Genomic DNA, 19,792 nt, shown 5'->3' on the forward strand with positions numbered 1-19,792 from the left:
AATGGCGAGGAAAACCTAATGCTGGGACCAGTTTGGACTGTGGAATCACATTTTCTATAGCAACAACTCTGAGTTACGTAGTCTTCAGGCTTCTGTGTGTATTTGGAGACATGGGAGGCTGTTGTCTTTAAAGCACAGAGCTCCTTCTCCAAGTTGCTGCAGAGTATTCTATTTCAACCTTTCCCTGACGCACAAGTTCACACCTCCCGTCTGTTTCAGATCCATTGAACGTGGTAGAGTTGAGTGTCACCAAGAAGAGGAACAGGTTGGTCAGTTGAATGACAGACTCCCAGTCTTCTGCCCAATCTAAAAATGTCTTTCCTTACCATCATGTCTATTCCTCACACTTAGAAAAGCGTTTAGTTTATGAACACAAGAAACTAATTACTGTTCAACTCTGAGCAGTGCAACCTATATGTACAATCCCTGTTTATATAACAGAGGGCAAAATTGTGGGTTGTTGACTCCAGTCAGGATTATTTTCTCGATCATTCTTTCTGCTCTTTTAGGTCACCTGTAGGTTTATGAGAAGGTAAGACTGATTAACGCTGAGCAATTACTGTGGGACATGTGAGCGCTCATCCTAGCACACAGTGCATGCAGTCAGGCCATTCATTCTTGACGGGGAGACAAGTACTAGTGCTCTTGTCTCCATGTTTCACGTGAGGACACTGAGGCCACAGGGTTAAATGACATTCCCTACTTCCACAGTAGGTGGTAAGGACAGCATTCAGTCCTTTGTATTGTGAGCCCAGTTGAAGAGCTTACTTAAATTGAAAATAAGGTGAATTAAGAAGCTCGTTCTTAAGTGAAGAATAAGCAAGGAGTAGACGAATACATTGATGCTGACTAATGGTGACACTTGGCACTGAGTTTTCTTTCTGGCTGAAGCTGAGGATGATGTGTTGTCACAGTGGGTGGTAGGTGGCAGGAGGTGGAGCGGGAGTGGCTGGTTTGCGCCAGGTGCCTTACTTGGGATTTATTTCAGGTAATAAGTGCTTGGTGCCATCCTGTACTGGGGCTTTTGACTTCCTGGATGGAAGTGCACTATAGTTAGTGGAAAGCCCTCTGGATGCTCGTGGTTTTGCTTCTCTTCACTGCCACTAACCATCAGGAAGGACTGCGTGCATTTTTTAGGGGGCAGGAAATGGAATCATGTGGCACACTATAATAATGTCAATCCCAGTTTAAAAAAAAAACAAAAACAAATGAGCAGTATGTAGGGCTCAGCTCAGGGGAGGAATGTGCTTACCTATTTTGTTTTGCACCTGAACATGATTTTGGCATCTGTTTCTGTTCTTGCTGAAGTACAGAGCTTAGGCTTTAGAAGCTGGGCTCTGTGTGTGTGTGTGTGTGTGTGTGTGTGTGTGTGTGTGTGTCTCAGTCGCCCTACATTCACCTGAGCAGGGCTCTAAAGCATGCAGCAAGTCAGACCAGTTGGGAATCTGTTTCTTCTTGTGTTCCCTTTCAGAGACCTCAATCATGTGCCCTCCTGGATGTCTACAGTGGTGGTAGAAAAGAAATGGAAGCAGTGGATAACTTTCACAATGGGTTTATTGCTCTGTGGAAGGCAGTAAGAATCATTGACAGACATGACCTAACAATCTTTGGAGACCATCTCTATTTATTTTTTAATAGTTAATTTAATGTTTTCCTCTTCCCTGAGAAAATTGGTGTTCATCACGCAGTTGATTTCCATAAATATCCATTCCCCCTGATTTTTTGTAATATCCCTAAATAGTCGACAGGGTTAAAATAGATGGGCGAATGTTGAGTTTTTTTCAAGGTTGCTACTGTGGATGATAGTAAAAGATGAGGGATTTTGAAAAGGGTAAATAGTAAAAATTTCTTTAGCACCTTAAGACAGGGATTTGTTAATTCTCATCAATATGTAGGTCACCAGGGTTCAGCTGGCTGGCACTTCTGCCTACTTGGTACAGGCTGGCCTCTCACATGTGGGTATGTTTAGCTGGACAGAAGTGTCTTCTAAGGCTTTATGTCAGCCAGGGTGGCCAGGATAACAGGGACTGGCTGGACCCACTCTCCATGCAGGCCTCTCTATTCAGTAGGCTAGCCAAGCTACTTTACATGATGACTGGATCCCAGGTCTCTTAGCGGATAGGCCCTGAACTAGTGTGTGCCTACTTCCATAGAATTCTTTGGGTTCATACAAGGCTCAGAGTAGGGACAAACGTGCTCCCTCTCAATTGAAGGAAGTGGCCCTCTTTTCAGACAATCAACCCAAAACTCTTCCTTAAATTTGGTTCTTCTTAGACTCACTATCCCTTCAGAGGTTTGCTGGAACTAACAGTTACCAAGGAAGGCCTTTAATGAAAGAGCCCTTGTATTCCATATTTGGTAAGACAGGGAGAATGTATGGGTAAACATGATTACTAAATACGACATTAAAGTAAGAAAGCCACCACCTGAGTAAGAGATGGAAAACCCGAATAGTTTCCCCTGGGAAGGATAGGGCAGTGGTAAGGCTGGAAAGGTGGAAAATGTGTGAGGCCTGGCTGTTGTTTCCAGGCTCTCATTGGTTTCACTACAGTAACTTAATAAATCATCCTCTTCCCTTCCCATAAATACCTTTAATAGATCTGTGTGAAGTGAAATATTCACACTGAACATTTACTATATGGTACTTACACTCACAAGACAGATGATATTTCTTTTGTGTGGCAAGCCTTGGTTTGACCACTGAATTGGAAACATACATCTAAAACTTAGGGTTTTAGTTGCTTTGAGAAAAGATTGGGGTTTTTCCTTTCTCCATCATGTCTAGCAGCCATCTGAATGATGAGAGACCTATGTGGAGAGCAGGATCCTGTATCCTGGCCACCCCTGCTGAGGGACCAGACGCAGAAGCAAAGCCATAGAGGACAGTCTGTAACCTAAGAAGTAGAAGTGGGAAGTTAACGCTTGATCAGAGGGACATTGCTATTCCGAGGCCTTGATCAGAAAACACTGCTATTACTGGGGTGTGGAATCTCTGGAGCCTCTAGGGGGCAGTTCCTCTGGGGCCGGGTATTCTGTCCTTCAGTAGCCATGGACATTGACATCATACTGTGTCTTAAATTCTGACTCATAACAACTTTGTAGTCAACGTAGAACTGCCCCTGTAGGCTTCTGAGACTAATTCTTTACAGGAGTAAAAGCCTCATCTTTCTCCGATGGAGCAGCTGGTAGTTTCAAACTGCTAACCTTGTTGTTATACATTTGCCTAATGGGTAACTCACTACTCCGCCAGAACGCCTTGTGTTTTATCTGTTTGTTCAAATACAGATTCTTAATTACCAGACTGACTTCATTCTCACTTTATTCCTTTGGCATCTCTCCTTCTCCCAAAGCAAGTTTGCAGTCCTAAATTTGACATTAAAACTATCACACATGTAAAGTGACTGTGCGTTACGTACATATAAAGTGAAAGAACCTGATCCTCCAAAGTAAGCCCCATTTGACTTATAGAGCTGAGAGCAGAACCAAAATTCAGTAGGAAAATTTTCGTACTAAGGTCTCCCAGCATTCCAATTAGGGAGTTCATGCCACATTTTGGTGTGAACACAATTATTAAATGTACCATTTCTACTGCCTTTTTTTAAACATTAAACATAATTTGAATGTTGGTATTACCTTGAATATTTACTCTTTGAGAAATCCCACATTACAAGCATGAAAAGAAATGACTAGAGTGTAACTAGGCTGTTGGAGGCATCTATGAGAGGAGGTAAGGGCAGGCCAGTTCCTCTCAGAGCGCTAGTGAGCTTCCATGGCTCTCAGAATGTTCCCTTTGGTTTTGCTTTAACTTCCTTAGATCTGAAATGGGGAGTTCCCCTTAGGAAGCTATTGTGTGGGTTGTCTACTACTTGTCTCAAATCCGAAAGGAAGCTAATAAGAACATGGAGACCTTAGCTTGCCCGTGGCCCTCTCGCAAGCATGCAGGGTGAAGGGCGTCATTCTAAAGGGTCAGAATGGACCATCACTTAGAGGATGGGACTATTCCCTATCTTGCATCTCATACATTATTCTGGAACAGGAGACCAGAAAGCTCATGAACTTTGCAGCAATTACACTAGAATCTCTACATTGTCAACTGAGCTTGCCCTATGGGGTACAGGAGTAGCCATTTCCTCAGAGAAAGCTCCTGTGTTCTGACCAGCCAAAGTGAACAGTGAGGGTACTGGCAGAGCAGTAGTTCCTCCCACCCCCACTCCAAAGGAGAATGGCTCACATCTTCTGTCAGTATTAAGATGCCAGTTGATACCATGTAATACTGAACTGCCAAAGGAGATTAACTTAGGAGTCCTAAGATAATTGCAAAGCTTTATTTATAGTACTTTGTTCAGTTTAGGTTAAGAAGGCATCTCCCCGTACTGTAGTACAATCAGGCACACAAAGTGTTAAGGAGTCAAGATTTTGTTAGGAAAACTAACTATATAGCAACAAGTATTATATGAGGCAAAATATACCCAGGACTGTCTAAAGAAGCGAGAAGGTACTGTTAAGTGTGGAAAGAGACCCGAGGCACCCTGGGAAATGGCCTTAAAACATCGATTAGGCTTTACATCGGGGGACTTGGCAAGAAGGGAAAGAGAACGAAGTGTGGAAGGAGGCCCAGGAGTGATCAATGGCAAGGACAAAAGGCAGCTGCGCCCAGGTGGGGTGGCAAAGCCTGCCTGGCTAAAGAGAAGAGGAGCAGCCTGCAGGGCCTCGTAAAGTAGATTAAAGCCCTTCGGGACAGGCGTGGCAAGTACCGTGTGGCTGGGCAGTGGTTTGACTGCCGCATGCAGGCTGGATTGGAGGACCGGAAGCATTTCTCTCAGGGAGCACCAGGAGGTGATGAGGGCTGGGTTAGTCCTCCTCTTTCCAGGATGTGATGACTAATCACAAACATGAAACTTGTTCAGCCTCTTTTTTTAAAAAAAAACCTTCCCTCACCGGTAAAGCGCAGAGGGAAATGATGATAGAGTGATTGAACTCTGCAGTTTGCCGACTATAAATGTTCATCCAAGTGAGTAGGTGAGTGGTTCCCAACCGTGGGTGGATGCATGTGTTCTACTGAGGCATTTTCTAAAGGAAATGAGACTTCCAAACTTAAAAGTGCACCAACACAGATTGCTGAGTTGGACAGTTTGTTGGAGTTGCTGGTACTTCCTATTGCATAGACAGTAAAAGAAAAACCAACAACCTGACAGCCTTAACCTTTAATGCTCAATGTCTGGGTGGGACGCACGCATACACACGCGCGCGCGCACATGCACACACACACACACTATGCAGGAGGACTTTATGGGAACTGAAATTAGCAACACCAAAAGAAGTTTCTGGGTTAACCAAAGACTGTTTTAGGGGGAGAGAAAGCCTGTTCAGCTGAGCCCTTTGTTCTAGAATTGTACTGCATCCGTCAGTAGTTGCTTCTGGAGGTGCCGAGAAAGTGACTGCTGACCCAGCTAGATTTCTATGTCGCTTTTCATCATGGCAGCTGGAGAAGTATATGGTTCAGCAAATGATTGAAGAAGCTGTGTGGGTTAGGTGGTGTTGGAACCAGCCCGCTCTCGGAAAGCTGCTCTCCCGGCCCCTCAGTCACCAGTGATCACAGCAAACTGCTGTCCCAGAGTTTCACACCAAACTTGAGATCATCTTGATTACATTTTGGATGCATTTTTATTGCCTCTGTTTCCACTTAGGGTGTTCTATACTCCCTGGGAGCTGATGATGAAGCAGAACAGGTGGCTGCAGGTAATGAGGATTTGAATTTGCCTCACTTTCAGCCTCGGTGGAAACCAACAGGAACAGAGTAGTAGTTAATCACTGGTAATAAAGTGCACATCTGCCAGCTCCTTGCAAGGTGTTGCCCTTAGAACACACCATTGTTTGGGGTCGTGGGGCAAGGGAGACGGTGTGCTTTTGGATGTACTTCCGGCTGTTACTGGGTGTGTGATTGCAAAAGTTTGAGTGGGAGTGTCTCATCCAGAATTATTTTCCCCATCTTTTGTATTGCTTTTATTTCCTCAATTAATGATTTGAGTCGTCACATGAATTGGAGAGTGAAACAGCAACCTGTTATCTTGTCATCGCTGCCTGTCCCCAATGTTGTGCCGGCGGGAGACGTCTAACAGAGCCAGCCCGTGCAGGTTATAAATGGCCCTGTAACCTGGGAAACAGCCCACCAGCATGCAAATGAGATCCAGTTGTATGTTATTGGCACCCTTGTAAACGTCGGATGTTGAGGGCATTTTAGCTTGAGAACTGCCCAGAGAGGTGAGCCCCCACACTTGGAGCTGAGTCGAGTGGACTCATGTCGACCATGCAGGACAGGCTAGAGTTGTCACTGTGAGTTTCCGAGACTCTTAACTCTACTGAAATAGAAAACCTCATCTTTCTCCTGAAGTGACTTCAAACTGCTGACCTTGGGGTTAGTAGCCCAAGGAGTAGCCCACTCCACCACCAGTGGTACCAGTGCTCCTGTTAATTGTCTGCCCAGTCCAGTCTTAATGGTGTGGCTCTAGGGCAGTGGTTCTCAACCTTCCTAATGCCGCGACCCTTTAATACAGTTCCTCGTGTGGTGGTAAAAGCCCCCCCCCCCCAACCATAAAATTATTTTCGTGACTGCTTCATAACTGTAATTTTGCTACTGTTATGAATTGGGTGACCCATGTGAAAGAGTTGTTCAACCCCCCCAAAGGGGTCGCGCTCCCACAGGTTGAGAACTGCTGTTCTAGGTCCTGGTTTCATTCATTTTCTGGCCATGCCCTCCTCATGGTTAAGGGGTGAAAGGACATGCTTGTCTTTTACTTAGTTTACCCAGATTAGTTACTCATCATTTATCAAGGTCTTAAATGATTAGTGGGGACTGATATAAGTTAAGATCCGTGTGGGAGTGTTGTAGTTAAATCCCTGAGCAACGGAAGTGTCCTATTCAGAATTGTTGGATATTTAGGCTTAACCAAAAAGTTACTACTCTGTAGCCATACTATGTGCAATAAGCTTACACTTGGAGAAGATGAGAACTGAAAGTTATCAGATACTAGTGACTTTGAATTTTCAGGAAGAAGTCCTCTGGATTTTAAGACAGAAATGAAAGTTAAGGAGTTTAGCGTATCTTAATATGTTGCCCTTATTGTGCTTTTTCTCATTGTTCTGATGAGTAGGCATTTGTAGCAGGCCGATTGCCATGTTCTGGGAGTAGATAATAAATGTTGATGTATATTTTCAGCACAAGTTCTAGATGACTCTGCATCCCAATTAAAGCAGGAATATTTGCTTTCAAATTATCAGGGTATCTAGTTCTTAACCTATAGGGCCCTTCCCTGAACTTGTTAACTTTAAATTAGTGTGCCTTCTCAAGCATAAGATTAGCAAGGCTAAAAGGGTAAGTAATAGAAGCTTGCGGGAGATCCAAAGGTGAAAGAATAGAATTTCTGATCGAATTTTGCTTTATACTTGGGCTTGCAGGAATTGTGGGAGGCGCCTGAGTGAAGAAATGGATCAGTGTGTCTAAGCATGGAATCTCCTTGCTAACCGTCACTCCCAGTGCTCCTTGATAAGGGGAGAGATCGGTCAGGGAGAAGGAAAAGAGGTCAACATGAAGCTAAAGCAGCGAGTCGTGCTGTTAGCAGTTCTCCTTGTCATCTTTATCTTCACCAAAGTTTTCCTGATTGACAACTTAGATACATCAGCTGCCAACCGAGAGGACCAGAGGGCTTTCCACCGAATGATGGCTGGCTTGCGGGTGGAGCTGGAGCCCAAGCTGGACCACACCTTGCAGTCTCCCTGGGAGATTGCAGCCCAGTGGGTGGTTCCCCGGGAAGTGTACCCCGAAGACACACCAGAACTGGGGGCTGTCATGCACGCCATGGCCACCAAGAAAATCATTAAAGCTGATGTGGGCTATAAAGGCACACAGCTGAAAGCCTTACTGATACTTGAAGGAGGACAGAAAGTTGTCTTCAAACCTAAGCGGTAAGTCCTCATTTTAGCAGCTGTTTATGAAAGTTGACACATTCATTTCACTCGAGATTTATTAAAAAGAGAGTGCTGGTCTCCTGCCTTGGGTTTCTCTCTGATAAAGTGAGAGGGTAGGCTCGAATTCTTCTTCTAGCTCTTATGTTTATCATTTTCTGGGTAGTGTGATCAGGACACATTTTAGTTATATATGAAAGTAAACTTTTAACAATTAAAGCTATTCTCAATTTCTTATCAGATACCTATTATGCAGTGTTAGAGATTGCTAGACAATAAGCAACTAATTGTCAACTATGCAAGTCGAGACTGGTAACCACAAGTCGAGACTGGGATGCTGTAGAGTAGGGTTGCCCAGAATTGGGGTGGGTTTTGAGTGGGTGACAGTTCCATGTGGTTTAAGCAAGGTACTGTGCCACTTTGGTTTCTCGATTCACCACCTCAGGCCTGAGTCCAAACTAGAGAAGTAGACCAAACTGTATGGCCCTGGCAGTGATCCTTTGAGCTTCTGTAGGGCTCCAAAGAAATAATTTGTGTGACAATTGATGTAGTATAGTTCTTTTGAAAAGCATTTTCTGTGCTGTATGAATTTGAAACTGGTTAACACAAATGTATGTGTGTGTACGTGCATGCGCACATGTACATACACTCCCTTTTGCCAGGAGTTAGTTACCAGCGAATAGTCTCAAAGTTTGTAGTGTCTAAAATTCTCTGTGTGACAAATGTTTTTTGTTTCTCAGAGTTTTTAGGAAAATGTTAGCATTTACTTTTTGGGTGTCTTGCCTGATTGGGAGAGGAAATATGGAGGAAAGATGTACAAAATTCAGCATTAACCAGAGCAGCTAGCCTGGCTCCCTTTATATTACCCATCTTGATAAAGCTCGGTCCTTAAGAGGTTTGCACTGGGCTGTTAATGAGAGGCTGGCCATTCAAGTCCACCCAGCGACCTGGCCATCTCCTTCCACAAGAACACAGTCATCGACAACACATGGAGCACAGTTCTAATCTGACACACACGGGGCCACCATAAACTGGAGTCTGCTTCATGATAGTGGCTTTTATAGGTAGATACCCAGCAGCCGAGAGCAAAAATATCAGCATCCCAGGAATGGAAGGGATCTTTGTTTGCTTGGAAATGGAAGGTCTGATGTATAGGAAATGTGGAAGTTTGACTTTTGGAGATGAGGAATGTCTGATTGGCAGGCAGGTAATAAGGAAGAGTATGGTTATATGGAGAAACCACGTGGCAGGCATTACATAAAGCGTTGTTGTGTCTTCGTTTTTCACCCTGATCTTCCGAGGAAGAAGCTGGAGCCTAGAAGGAGTAAGAGTAGCTTGGCACGGCCGCCCAGCAGGAACCAATACAGTGGAGGTTTGACCCCGAGCTGTCAGAGTTCTGAGCGCCACACATGTCGTCCTCCTTGTTGATTTGTGTGATGACCTGGAGTGCTGCCATCCAGAATCATAGGCTAGGTTTGAAATATCCCTGATGTCTGGGTCTGTAGCAGAGTGATGGAGAGAAAGGGAACAGACAATGAACCTTGCCGTATGTAAACAGACGCATTGGGGGGCATTCTCTTAGAGGAGGAGGAGATCATTTCTACACCCCTGCCTCCTACACTGGAGGATTGTGGGGCATCGGGAAGTGTTAGAAGGCCATGATCCTGATGGTGAGCAGTACTTAGCTAAGGCCTTTGCAGACGGCGTAGGTAAAGAGAGGAGAGCCCAGGCTGGTGGCTAGGCTAGAGTAGTACCAGTTTCATGGGGCTCCTTCAGCTACTGCCGCCTTCCTGTTGCTGCTCCTCAGACCATCTTGAAAACAACTTCCCTTCTGCTCCTGAATCCCCATAGTACCCTGCTGCCAGTCTGTTCCCTCTCAGCTCCTGCCCTGGGTGACAGCACTCTTAGTCAGGGCATATTACTGGCCAGCGCTGCCTTGTCCCAGGTACTGTTGCAGGCCAGTGGACGGAGGTGCTGTCGGTTTAAATGCTTATAGAAATTGACTTCGGTCCTTAAACACCCAGCAAATTGCTCTTCTGACCCCCAGGGCTTAAGGAGGCCATTTAGTCCTCTTATGAGTGCACGTTATTGCCCTTGGTCAGGCTCTAATGCCCTTCACCAGGAGGATGGAGGGGATTTATTGACAGTTACTGTAGGAATTCTGCTGCTCTGTCAGTGACTGAAGATGGATGGCTCTGCCGAGAGGAGGCTTGGAGTCTTCACAGCCGCCGCCAGGCAGGCACCTTCTTTAATGGCCACTTGTGGTTTGTGCATTTCTGGAGTCTGGCAGCCCAGGCCCCTACTCAGACAAGAGATAGATGGAGATGGATGGCATGTCTAGGAAGATCGTGAGATTTTGATACACACATACTGCCTGAATCATAAACGTGATTTTTTTTCTTTTCAATGTAGCTCTATCCATTCCAGAAGCAAATTGATTTTCACAGTCAAAACCCGCAGCCGTGGTGCAAAAGGATGGAGACAGCAGGGGCGTAGGAGTGGGTAGCAGTGAGCGAGGGATCCTAGGAAGTACCCAGAGGGACTCTGGAGAGCAGCTGGCCTATCTGCTCCCTTCCTAGATGAGGAGGAGCCAGAACTGGAGCCCAGGATGCAGCCCCACCTGCACTGCAGTCCCTTCTCCCAGATTCTTCCTCCTTTCTTAAACTCCTCCAACACTCCATCCTCTCCAGCCCCCTCTCACCCCCAATGCCCCTGGATTTCTCTAGGGACTTACTTTTGGCCGCAAGCAGCCTATGGAAGCATCAGAAACCTTCGAATGAACAGGCTGCCCCTGACCACATGCCTCCCTGTGGCTCATCTGGAGTCCTGACACATCAAGTATTCAGAGACTGTCCTCTGACGGCACACGGCTCGCAGCTGTGGTGCAGCGCAAACTACTTGACTCGTGTCAGATTTGGCTGTGATTGTATTTTAAAATGAGGTTTTTATTTTGGAGGTTGCCACCCTAACATCTAACAAATTCTTTAGTACTAAAGACAAAAAGATTCATTGGGGTGTATTGACGTGGTGTCCCACCAGGTGATCATTGCTATGCGACCGTGTTCCCACATAGATACTTGACCGGTTTGCCTGGACTGTGTATCGTGTGGGCATTGCTGCACTTGATGTTCTTAGGCCATTAGGTCGGTAGTCACGTGAAGTACTGTTTTCTACTCCCGCACAGCTGTTTGGCATCGGAGTGTGTGAGTATGGAGCCGCCCATCTCAGCTTCGGTCTCTGCTCAGGTGTTTTTCACTGTCCCCGAGGACAACCTCACCACTTTCCTCTTGATTCAGAAACTGCAGGCAGGCAAACAGCCATGGTTTTAGGTGAATTTAATATTACCCTTCACAATTACCAGAGTAAAATCAAACCTTTTTAATGATAAGTAGAAACATGCCAATTTCCATGATCCTTTGTTCATGTCGAGTGAAGGATGTCAAATTTTAGGAATTCAGTTTGAAATGCAGTTCATTCAGTCCCTAGTGTTACAGCTAACAAACCTGAATACCAGAGAAGAAAAAGGATTTACTAAGGTAAGGGTTAAGTAGTGGTCACCCCTCACCGCCCGGTGGTGTCCTTTGAAAGGAGACAGGGACCCCTTGCCTGCTCAGAAAGGGCCATTTTACCCATAGGAACTAAACCTGCCTTATAATCCTTATCATAGCCAGAGTTTCCTTCATTTATTTAATTCACTTTGCTAAACATCTTAGTGAGTATTTATTAAGCACCTACTGCAGGACCAGGTTTCACAGTGGTGAGTGCTCAGCTGCTAACCAGAGGGCCAGCAGTTCAAATCACTAGTCCACTCTGTGGGAGAAAGTTGAGGCAGTCTGCTGTCATTAAGAACTACAGCCTTGGAAGCCTTATAGGGCAGTTTTACTCTGTGCTGTAGGGTCACTGTGAGTTGATATCGACTCCACAGCTACAGGTTTGCTTCGGGTAGGCCCAGCAGGAGCCGTGTCACAAATGCTTACACACATGGCTACTACCTGAAAGATTGGAGTTTCAAAGATGTTTATAGGCACCTTATATGGAAGGCCTGTCATTCTCCTTCTGACAGGTCAGGACCATGCAAGCCTATGGGGCACAGTTGAACCACGAGTCACATGGGGTCACCGTGAGTCCAGCTTGACTCCATGGCATATAGAGATGGCCCAGCTCTTAATTCCAGAAAATTACCTTGTAGTTCTACCTAACCGGTATCAACAATGTTGAAACCCCTTTATGGTGATAAAAGTAACACCTATTGTGGTTTATTCATAGAATGAGAACTGAAGTAGATAGAGAATTCTGGGTTCCTTCTGTATTTGACCTTCATCCCAGCTACCAGCAATCAGTGCTAATTCCAGTTTGTCCTCGAGGCCGGTAGATGTCTCTGGGGCAGAGCCAGACTTAGGAAGTTTATATTCTGCCTCTTGTCCTGTCAGCTGTGGTCCTGATGTAATTACTGTCTACATCTGTGCTTCCCATTCTCGCTGCAGATACAGCCGAGACTACGTGGTAGAAGGGGAGCCGTATGCTGGTTATGATAGACACAACGCGGAGGTAGCCGCCTTCCACCTGGACAGGTACGTGTGGCCACAGCAGGCTGCGCTCCGCTGAGTACTGCTTCAGTATCTGTCTTGGAGGACACCTTCTGAAGGGTGCAACACTAATCATGTCATAGCTCTTGTAATCAGTTGCTTGACTGTTTCATTCACTTCTCATGAATGCGTCATAGTCTGCACAGCACAAGGATAGAAAAGCAGCCTTAGTCTTAGGGGTTTAGGCCATTTCACTCTGGCATGCCCTCTCTGAATTACTGTGCAGGAAAATGTCCTTGGGGATAAAATGGAATGGTGAAAATCAAAGTTTGAACTCAAGCCCCTGATTTAAATTGGTCTTCAGTTAGACATGGCCAGGAGTCCTGTTTTTCTTTTTTGTTTTAAGTAAAACTGACTTCCCTCCATGTGCTGGAAACAAATAGCATGATCAACATGAGGGGGCTTCAAAAAGTTCGTGGGCAAATGGAATTTAAAAATAATGGGGTTTTTTTTCCTCCCATGAACTTTTTGAATAATTAATTTTAATGTCTTTCATCCAAAATGCATAGTTTAAAAACTCAAAATAATTCCAAAAGAAAAAAGATTTGAGTTATAAATTAGTAAGTTTATGAGGAAAATTGATCTCTGACAAGCTTTTTCCTCAGTGTAGTGAAGAACTTTAAAAGACACTATTCACAAACTATTTTTAAAAATGAATCCATAAGGAGATGAGAAGAAAGCAAAGATTTTTCTTTTCGTTTTTCTGAATTAGGAAGGATTTTCTAAACATAAAAGCAATAATTAAAAGTCACAAAGAAAAGTTTAGTAGACTGAATAAAAACAGTAACTGGTGTCAGGAACACTGAAAAAATTAAAACAAACTAAGAGAAGATATTCTAATTTAATGTAATCTTAATAGATTTAATATGTGCTTATTACAAAATTAAACAAAGGTAAGTAAAAAAGTATTGCTAACAAAATCACAGAACTTTTATTAAACTAAAATACAAAATACGAAGATACTGTTTATCGACATACCCTCCATTACTTCTCACAGTGGTGTCTTCATCTCTCTAACCTTCCACAAAGGAACCCTGGTGGTGTAGTGGTTCTGTGGTAGACTGCTAACCACAGAGCCCCCATGAGAGAGAGAGAGAGAGAGAGAGAGAGAGAGAGGTGAGCCAGTCAGCTTCTGAAGAGTGACCCTCTCAGAAACCCTATGAGGCAGTTCTGCTCTGTCCTATAGGATCAGCCTGAATCAACTCAACAGCGGTGGGTTTGTGCTTGGTTTTGATATGACCATACGAAATGGTCAGGAGCTCTGGTGGCTTAGTGGGTAATATACTGAGCTGCTAACTACAAGGCCAACAGTTCAAACCCATTAGCCGCACCATGGGGGAAAGATGAGGCTGTTTGCTCCAGTAAAGATTTAAACCCAAAGAGACAGTTCCACTCTGTCCTGAAGAGTCACCATGAGATGGACTTGACTCATTGGCAGTGAGTTTAGTGTGAGGGAGAATATCACCATTCTGTGCTAAAGTGGCTCCTTTCGTGTCGCCTGGCAGTGACCACTGGGGAGAAAAAAACTTCCCCAACCTCCTTGCCCACCGAGGCTCTGGATGTCTGTTTCCTTCTTATATTAGGGTTAAACCACACTGTGGCCTCAGGGATTTCCCTTGATCTTTTTGTTTTGACAAATCTGTTGATCTTGCTTCTATGACTTTTCCAAGATTAGATTTAGTACAGAGTCAGCAGCCTAGATTATTTATCACATAGCCATTTTTAGCAGAATTTCTAATAACATTGGGGAAAGGCTCATGATACAATGATGAATGAGAACTAGGATACAAAACTGCATGCAGTATACTTTCAATTGTATGGATGTGCTTAAGTGTGGTTAGTAGATGCACATGTAAGGAAGGTATGCATAAGGGCCAAAATGTGGACAGCGATCCTTGGGTTGTAGAACTGTGGATGGCTGGATTTTTTTCCCTGTTGTTAGCTTTTTGTGTATTTGAAATTCTCCTTTTTTAAAAAAAAGTCTGTATATTTTTTATCCGGGAAGCTTTATATTTTTAAAATACACTTTTGTTCATCTGTAAGGTAATGCTTTTAAGCCATTGAGAAACAGTTGAGTTGATTCTGACTCACAGTCACCCCACCCCATAGGACAAAGTAGAACTGCCTGTAGTTTCTGAGGTTGTAAGTCTTTACAGGAAAAAAAAGCCCCCTCTTCTTTCTGGGAGAGTCTGGGGGTCTCAAACTACTAACCTTGTAGTTAGCAGCCCAGCTCATAAGCCACTGTGCCACCAAGCCTCCCTTTAGGCCATCAGTAACAATATTTAATTCGTTCAATGTGTATCATTTCAGAACAACCTACTTGGTTTTTTTTGGTCCGTATCCTGTTTTATTTAAAGCTGTGAACCCATGTATGGATTTAGACTCATTTTTCCTCTAGTGTTTCTTAAAATGTGTTTTTAACTTATCACTATGAAAAAGTTCTTGGCAAACAAAAATGGTAAAATGAGTCTAACCTTCATTTCCCTGATTTAACAATTTTTCATATTTCCCATATTTCTCCTTTGTCCTTTTTTGTTCAAGTATACTAAAAATAAATGACATGCATCTTGACATTAAACTTAATGACATTAAACTTCTGAATATATGTATCTCTGACAATAAGATTTACTTCTTGGCCACAGTATCCTTACACACCTGGCTTGATGCACTGTAATTTCTAAAGCTGACATTTAAAATGCAACCCCAAAGATGTGTCTCTTCTGTCTTCAACCTTCCAAACTAGGATTCTGGGTTTCCGCAGAGCCCCCTTGGTGGTTGGCAGATTTGTTAATCTGCGGACAGAGATCAAGCCTGTTGCTACGGAGCAGCTGTTGAGTACCTTCCTAACCGTAGGTAAGAAGATTATAGAGTATATTCAGTAGGGGAATAATTAATATGTTAAATGGCATATCATTGAGCAAGCTGTTCATGACTTTCAGGAACTGAAAAGCTCAAGATAATACAAAAGCAAATCAGGCAACCTGTCCTCAGGTTACTGCGAGACATGAATCAAAAGTAGATGGGTGGGGAATTGAAAATTTCTCCCATGTCCTTTGTTGTGTCTGCAAAACCAGAAGTGAGCGGTCGCTTAAAACTTTTGCTGTCTTCCTGGTCTTCAAGCTACTTCTCAAAACCAGGTTTGGCCAGAATACTGTCTGTGTATCATTAGCTTGGCTGGGTTTTTGTTTCCCATTTGCATGTACTTCCTTAGGACTATCTCCTGTCTTCTTAGGCTTGAGGAAGCCTTAAGGCAGCTCTGTCAGAAGGTCAGACAGGCGTTCTCTTGTGTGGTTGCACTGGGGCCTGGAAGATCAGCACTGCCTCCTTCCTCCTCTGCAGGGGTTAGCCAGTGACTCATTGTGCATGCAACTGGCAACAGTCCCCGTGGCCTCTGTTCTCCATTAGGTCACTCTGAGGTAAGGGATCTCAGCTAAAATGCTCACTCCTGTTTGCCTGTGGCCATGCCGGGAATGGGGAGAATTGTGAGGTGCTGTGGTCCCTTGCCTCAGCCTCTGCATGGTGGCATTTTCAGTGCGTCAGTGCCCTGCATTATGACAGGACTGTAGAAACAGGCATTGCAAGATTAACTTCATCTGGCGTTGCTAGAGTGCATGGATTTACATTTGAAATGAGGTGAAACTGAATAGATAAAGGACTTGTGACAGATTCATTGTTCAGAATTTAAATACTTAATAAGGCCAGGGCTGTGCTTTTCTTACAAATAACCAAACACACATGTCACAGATTTGTTTGACATACTCACTAATTACCTTTGGTTGTTCGATTTTATGCTCAGCAAACATGATTTGGTTCCTTTTGGGTGCTGGGTTAGAGAGAGGATGTCAAGAATGGCCAGGGTCTGTCTCTGATTCCCCTGAGAAACAAAATTAACTTTCATGCTTGTGTAAACAGTAGAGAAGGGAGAAGCCAGAGAGGGATCATGGAGAAGGGTATTAGTCCTTGAACTGAGTAGTGAAAAATCATTGGCAGTAAGCCAGGCAGGCCGAGAAGGAAGGGTGGTGGGCAAAGTAATAGGAAGTGATCATGGGAATATTAAGGCCTGAAAGAACACAGGTGTGACGGTGCAGTTAATTAATGAGTGTAACTCTTATAACCTCAGTCTGTAATTCCCACCAGGTCCAGGTCCTGGGTGGACCTTGCCGATCGGTGTATTTCCTCTTCTTTATGGGCTGGATAAGAGAAGCTGGGGGAAGATGCTGAGAGGATTATATAACTTAACTGTGAGTGATGGTTAGCAGGGTTCATTGTGATCATAAAACCTTGGAACTCTAACAGGTTTTGCCAACCTGCTGGATATAAAATGAGTCACCTCAGAAGCAAGATTGGGAGTGGGGTGGGATTGGATGGGTGCAGGTGTATCTCACTGCCATTAAGAAAGAAGAGCCAGGAGTGGAGCACATCCTTTGGACCTGAGGTCCCTGCACTGTATTTGTTCCGTCCAGAAGACCAAGCAGTAATAGCAGAGAACATTAGGGGGGGTAGCAGCAGCAAGACCAAGAGCCAGAGCAATGGGATTCCTGGCCCACAGATCGAGTAAAGCTGAGGGGATACCTTGGGGCAGCAGGCTCACTTGGTGAGTTGGGTAACTCCAACACTTTATCTAAGCTAGAACTGAACACCATCAGTTGAGACTTATGGTGGAGTAGTCTGACCCTTTGGCATTTATTAATGCCACTTAAAGAGATTTGTGACATTACATGGTCAGGATAGAGACCAAGGGGCCATGTGACTGAGAATCCGAGGACCTGAAAGAGTCCTGCCTCACCAAAATGTATCTCAAGCATTTCTGGTCCTAAATTGTACCCTGTTAATTTCCCTAATTAAACCCCCTGATGATGAGTATTGTCTGTGAGGGGTTTTTGTGGCCATCTCAGTAAATTATCAAAAACAGAAGTAGAGAGTGATTAGGAGGGAAAATTGGCGTCAGAATTGGTACTAAAGTTGGAGGGTAGAGGTTGTTTTGTAACCACCTTATAGGAATAGACCTGGGGCTGAGGTTGCCTTTAATGCTCCTTCCTTGTGAAGTCAGGACTCAGCCATCACCCCCACACCATTAGAACAACAGCATCGGTGCTTTTTGGGAACAGCGAATTTCTGAGTGCCCAGAAGGTAGAGGAATTTGGCTGGAGTTAAGGTGCGTAATAAAATGATGACCATAGCCCAATTTTTAAAACAGTACTAATGGACAATTTGCCTGTAGCCATGACGGGAATGGGGAAAATTGTGAGGTGCTGTGGTCCCTTGCAAAATAATAACTAAATTCTAAATACCTTCCCAAAAAGCACTTTGACATGATGTCACAGATTGAATTTTAACTAAATTCTAAATACCTTGCAAATAATAATAACTAAATTCTAAATACCTTGCAAAAAAGCACTTTGACATGATATCACAGATTGAATTTTGTCCCCCAGAATGTGTTACCTGGCTGGGCCATGATTCTTCATGGTTTGGCAGTTGTGTACTGAATGACGACACGTAATGTGATCTGATGAGTCAGTCATTTGAAAGGGGATTGGCCTGGGGTGCAACACCCATACTCAGGCCACAGCCTAGCTCTGATGGGGGAGGAGTCCCCTGAGGTGTGTGATCCGCATCTCCTTTTTCATATCAGAGGTGAAGGACAGAGAAGCAAGCAGAAAAGGAAGGACAGTCCTGTCACCAAGAAAAGAAAGCTCAGGACAGAGCTAGTCCTTTGGATCCAAGGCCCTGCACTGAACCTCCTAGCCCCAGAAAAGGTGATGCCAAGACACATGGAAATCTCCAAGTCACACGGGGCCCACAGAGGTGGGAAGATGTCAAGGGCCTTTGTGCAGAGCTGACAAAGCCTCCCCCTTCAGCCAGCTGGTGCCCTGCATTTGGACTTCCAGCCTCCTGAACTGTGGAGAATGCTTATCTTTGTTGAAGCTCCCACCTGTCATATTTCGACTATAGCAGTAATCGGTAACTAAGACACGGTTACTTTATTTGATCCTCTTGAGAATTGGGCACAGGACTTAGGGGAGGGGTCATTAGCTACATTTCCCACCTGAGAAAGAAGCTTCGAGAGATCGATGACTGTCCAGCTCACAAGGGTACTACTTGTTTGCCAGCATCCCAAGCTAGATATTAAGACACTAAAACCTTACATCTTCTTACTTGCTTATATTCATTCAATTATTCAGTGAAATGTCATTCAACATACAGTATTGACAGTGCATGTCAATACTGTATATATATAAATGAATGACACAGCAATCCTGCCTTCCAGGAATGTTGCCTAATGAAGGCGTCCTGCTAACAAAGGGCATGAGGGCTTGTGGGAAGGATGCAGAGAGGGCTTAAGACGATTGGCCAACGTGATCATTGAGGTAATATTTTAACCAAGTCTCTAACAGGGCTGTTACCTGTAGCCCCTAAAGAGTTGGTGGTTCAAACCCGTCAGTTTCTTCAAGGGAGGAAGATGAGGCAGTCTGCTCCTGCAAAGTCTCAGAAATCAATAGGAGCAGGCTGCCCTGCCCACTCACAGGGGCTGTGAGTTGGAATCAACTTGATGACAGTGAGGCGAAAGGGAGAGAATAGTCGTTTCCCAGAGAGATACAGTGTGAAAGAACATTCTGGGTTTCTGACATTCTTAACCTTTTTGTGTGCCACAGACCCCGTTAGCAGCCTCTTATGCAACAGAGGAACGTTTTAACATTAGATAAAATATGTAGACCAGCACTATGGGAAACCACCAAAGTTAAAGTATTGTTTTATTAGAAAACTAAATCAACTCTGTGATACAGTAACATGCACATTGAATAACAAGATCTAGCACTAATCTGGCTAGCCCTAGTGGCAAAGTGGTTATAAGTGCTGGCTGCTAAACTAACTAAAATGCTGGCAGTTCAAATCCACCAGCTGCTTTAAGGAGAGAAATCTACAACCTCAAATATCCACAGGGGCAATTTTGCTCTGTCTTGTAGGGGCCATATGAGGCAGACTCAACTCATTGGCACTGGGTTTTTAGGCTTTGAGCAACGATCTAATATAAATCTAATTGCAAACTGATAATATAACTGGTTTTGAGATATTTATATCTCCTTAGCTGTCTCTTGGTGATAGAGCATGTTCTCGTTCATCGTCAGGGAGCCACCTTCTGCTTACAGCAACTCCAGGTGCTGCTGAATAGTCCTGTGCTCCTTGAGGTGTTCAAGGCCGTGACCTTGGAAGGCCTGCCTTCTGAGACACCTCTCTGGCCC

General features: G+C 44.3%; 1 protein-coding gene across 4 annotated transcripts in view; it reads left to right on the forward strand.

Moving 5' to 3' along the window:
- FAM20B (FAM20B glycosaminoglycan xylosylkinase) overlaps positions 1-19,792 on the forward strand; it is a 43,920-nt gene that overhangs the window by 8,574 nt on the left and 15,554 nt on the right. Inside the window, exons 1-5 of one of the 4 annotated variants that reach the window (XM_075527896.1) lie at positions 4,952-5,019; positions 5,688-5,739; positions 7,456-7,962; positions 12,447-12,533; positions 15,292-15,401. In XM_075527896.1, the coding sequence (XP_075384011.1) occupies positions 7,586-7,962; positions 12,447-12,533; positions 15,292-15,401 (574 nt within the window). In that variant the 5' untranslated portion in view covers positions 4,952-5,019; positions 5,688-5,739; positions 7,456-7,585. Of the gene's footprint in view, positions 1-4,951; positions 5,020-5,687; positions 5,740-7,455; positions 7,963-12,446; positions 12,534-15,291; positions 15,402-19,792 lie in introns of those variants that run through there. The other 3 variants (XM_075527890.1, XM_075527900.1, XM_075527885.1) reach the window with 3 other exon arrangements.

This window comes from Tenrec ecaudatus, chromosome 1 (assembly GCF_050624435.1).
Source record: "Tenrec ecaudatus isolate mTenEca1 chromosome 1, mTenEca1.hap1, whole genome shotgun sequence".
NCBI classification, from domain to species: Eukaryota; Metazoa; Chordata; class Mammalia; order Afrosoricida; family Tenrecidae; genus Tenrec; species Tenrec ecaudatus.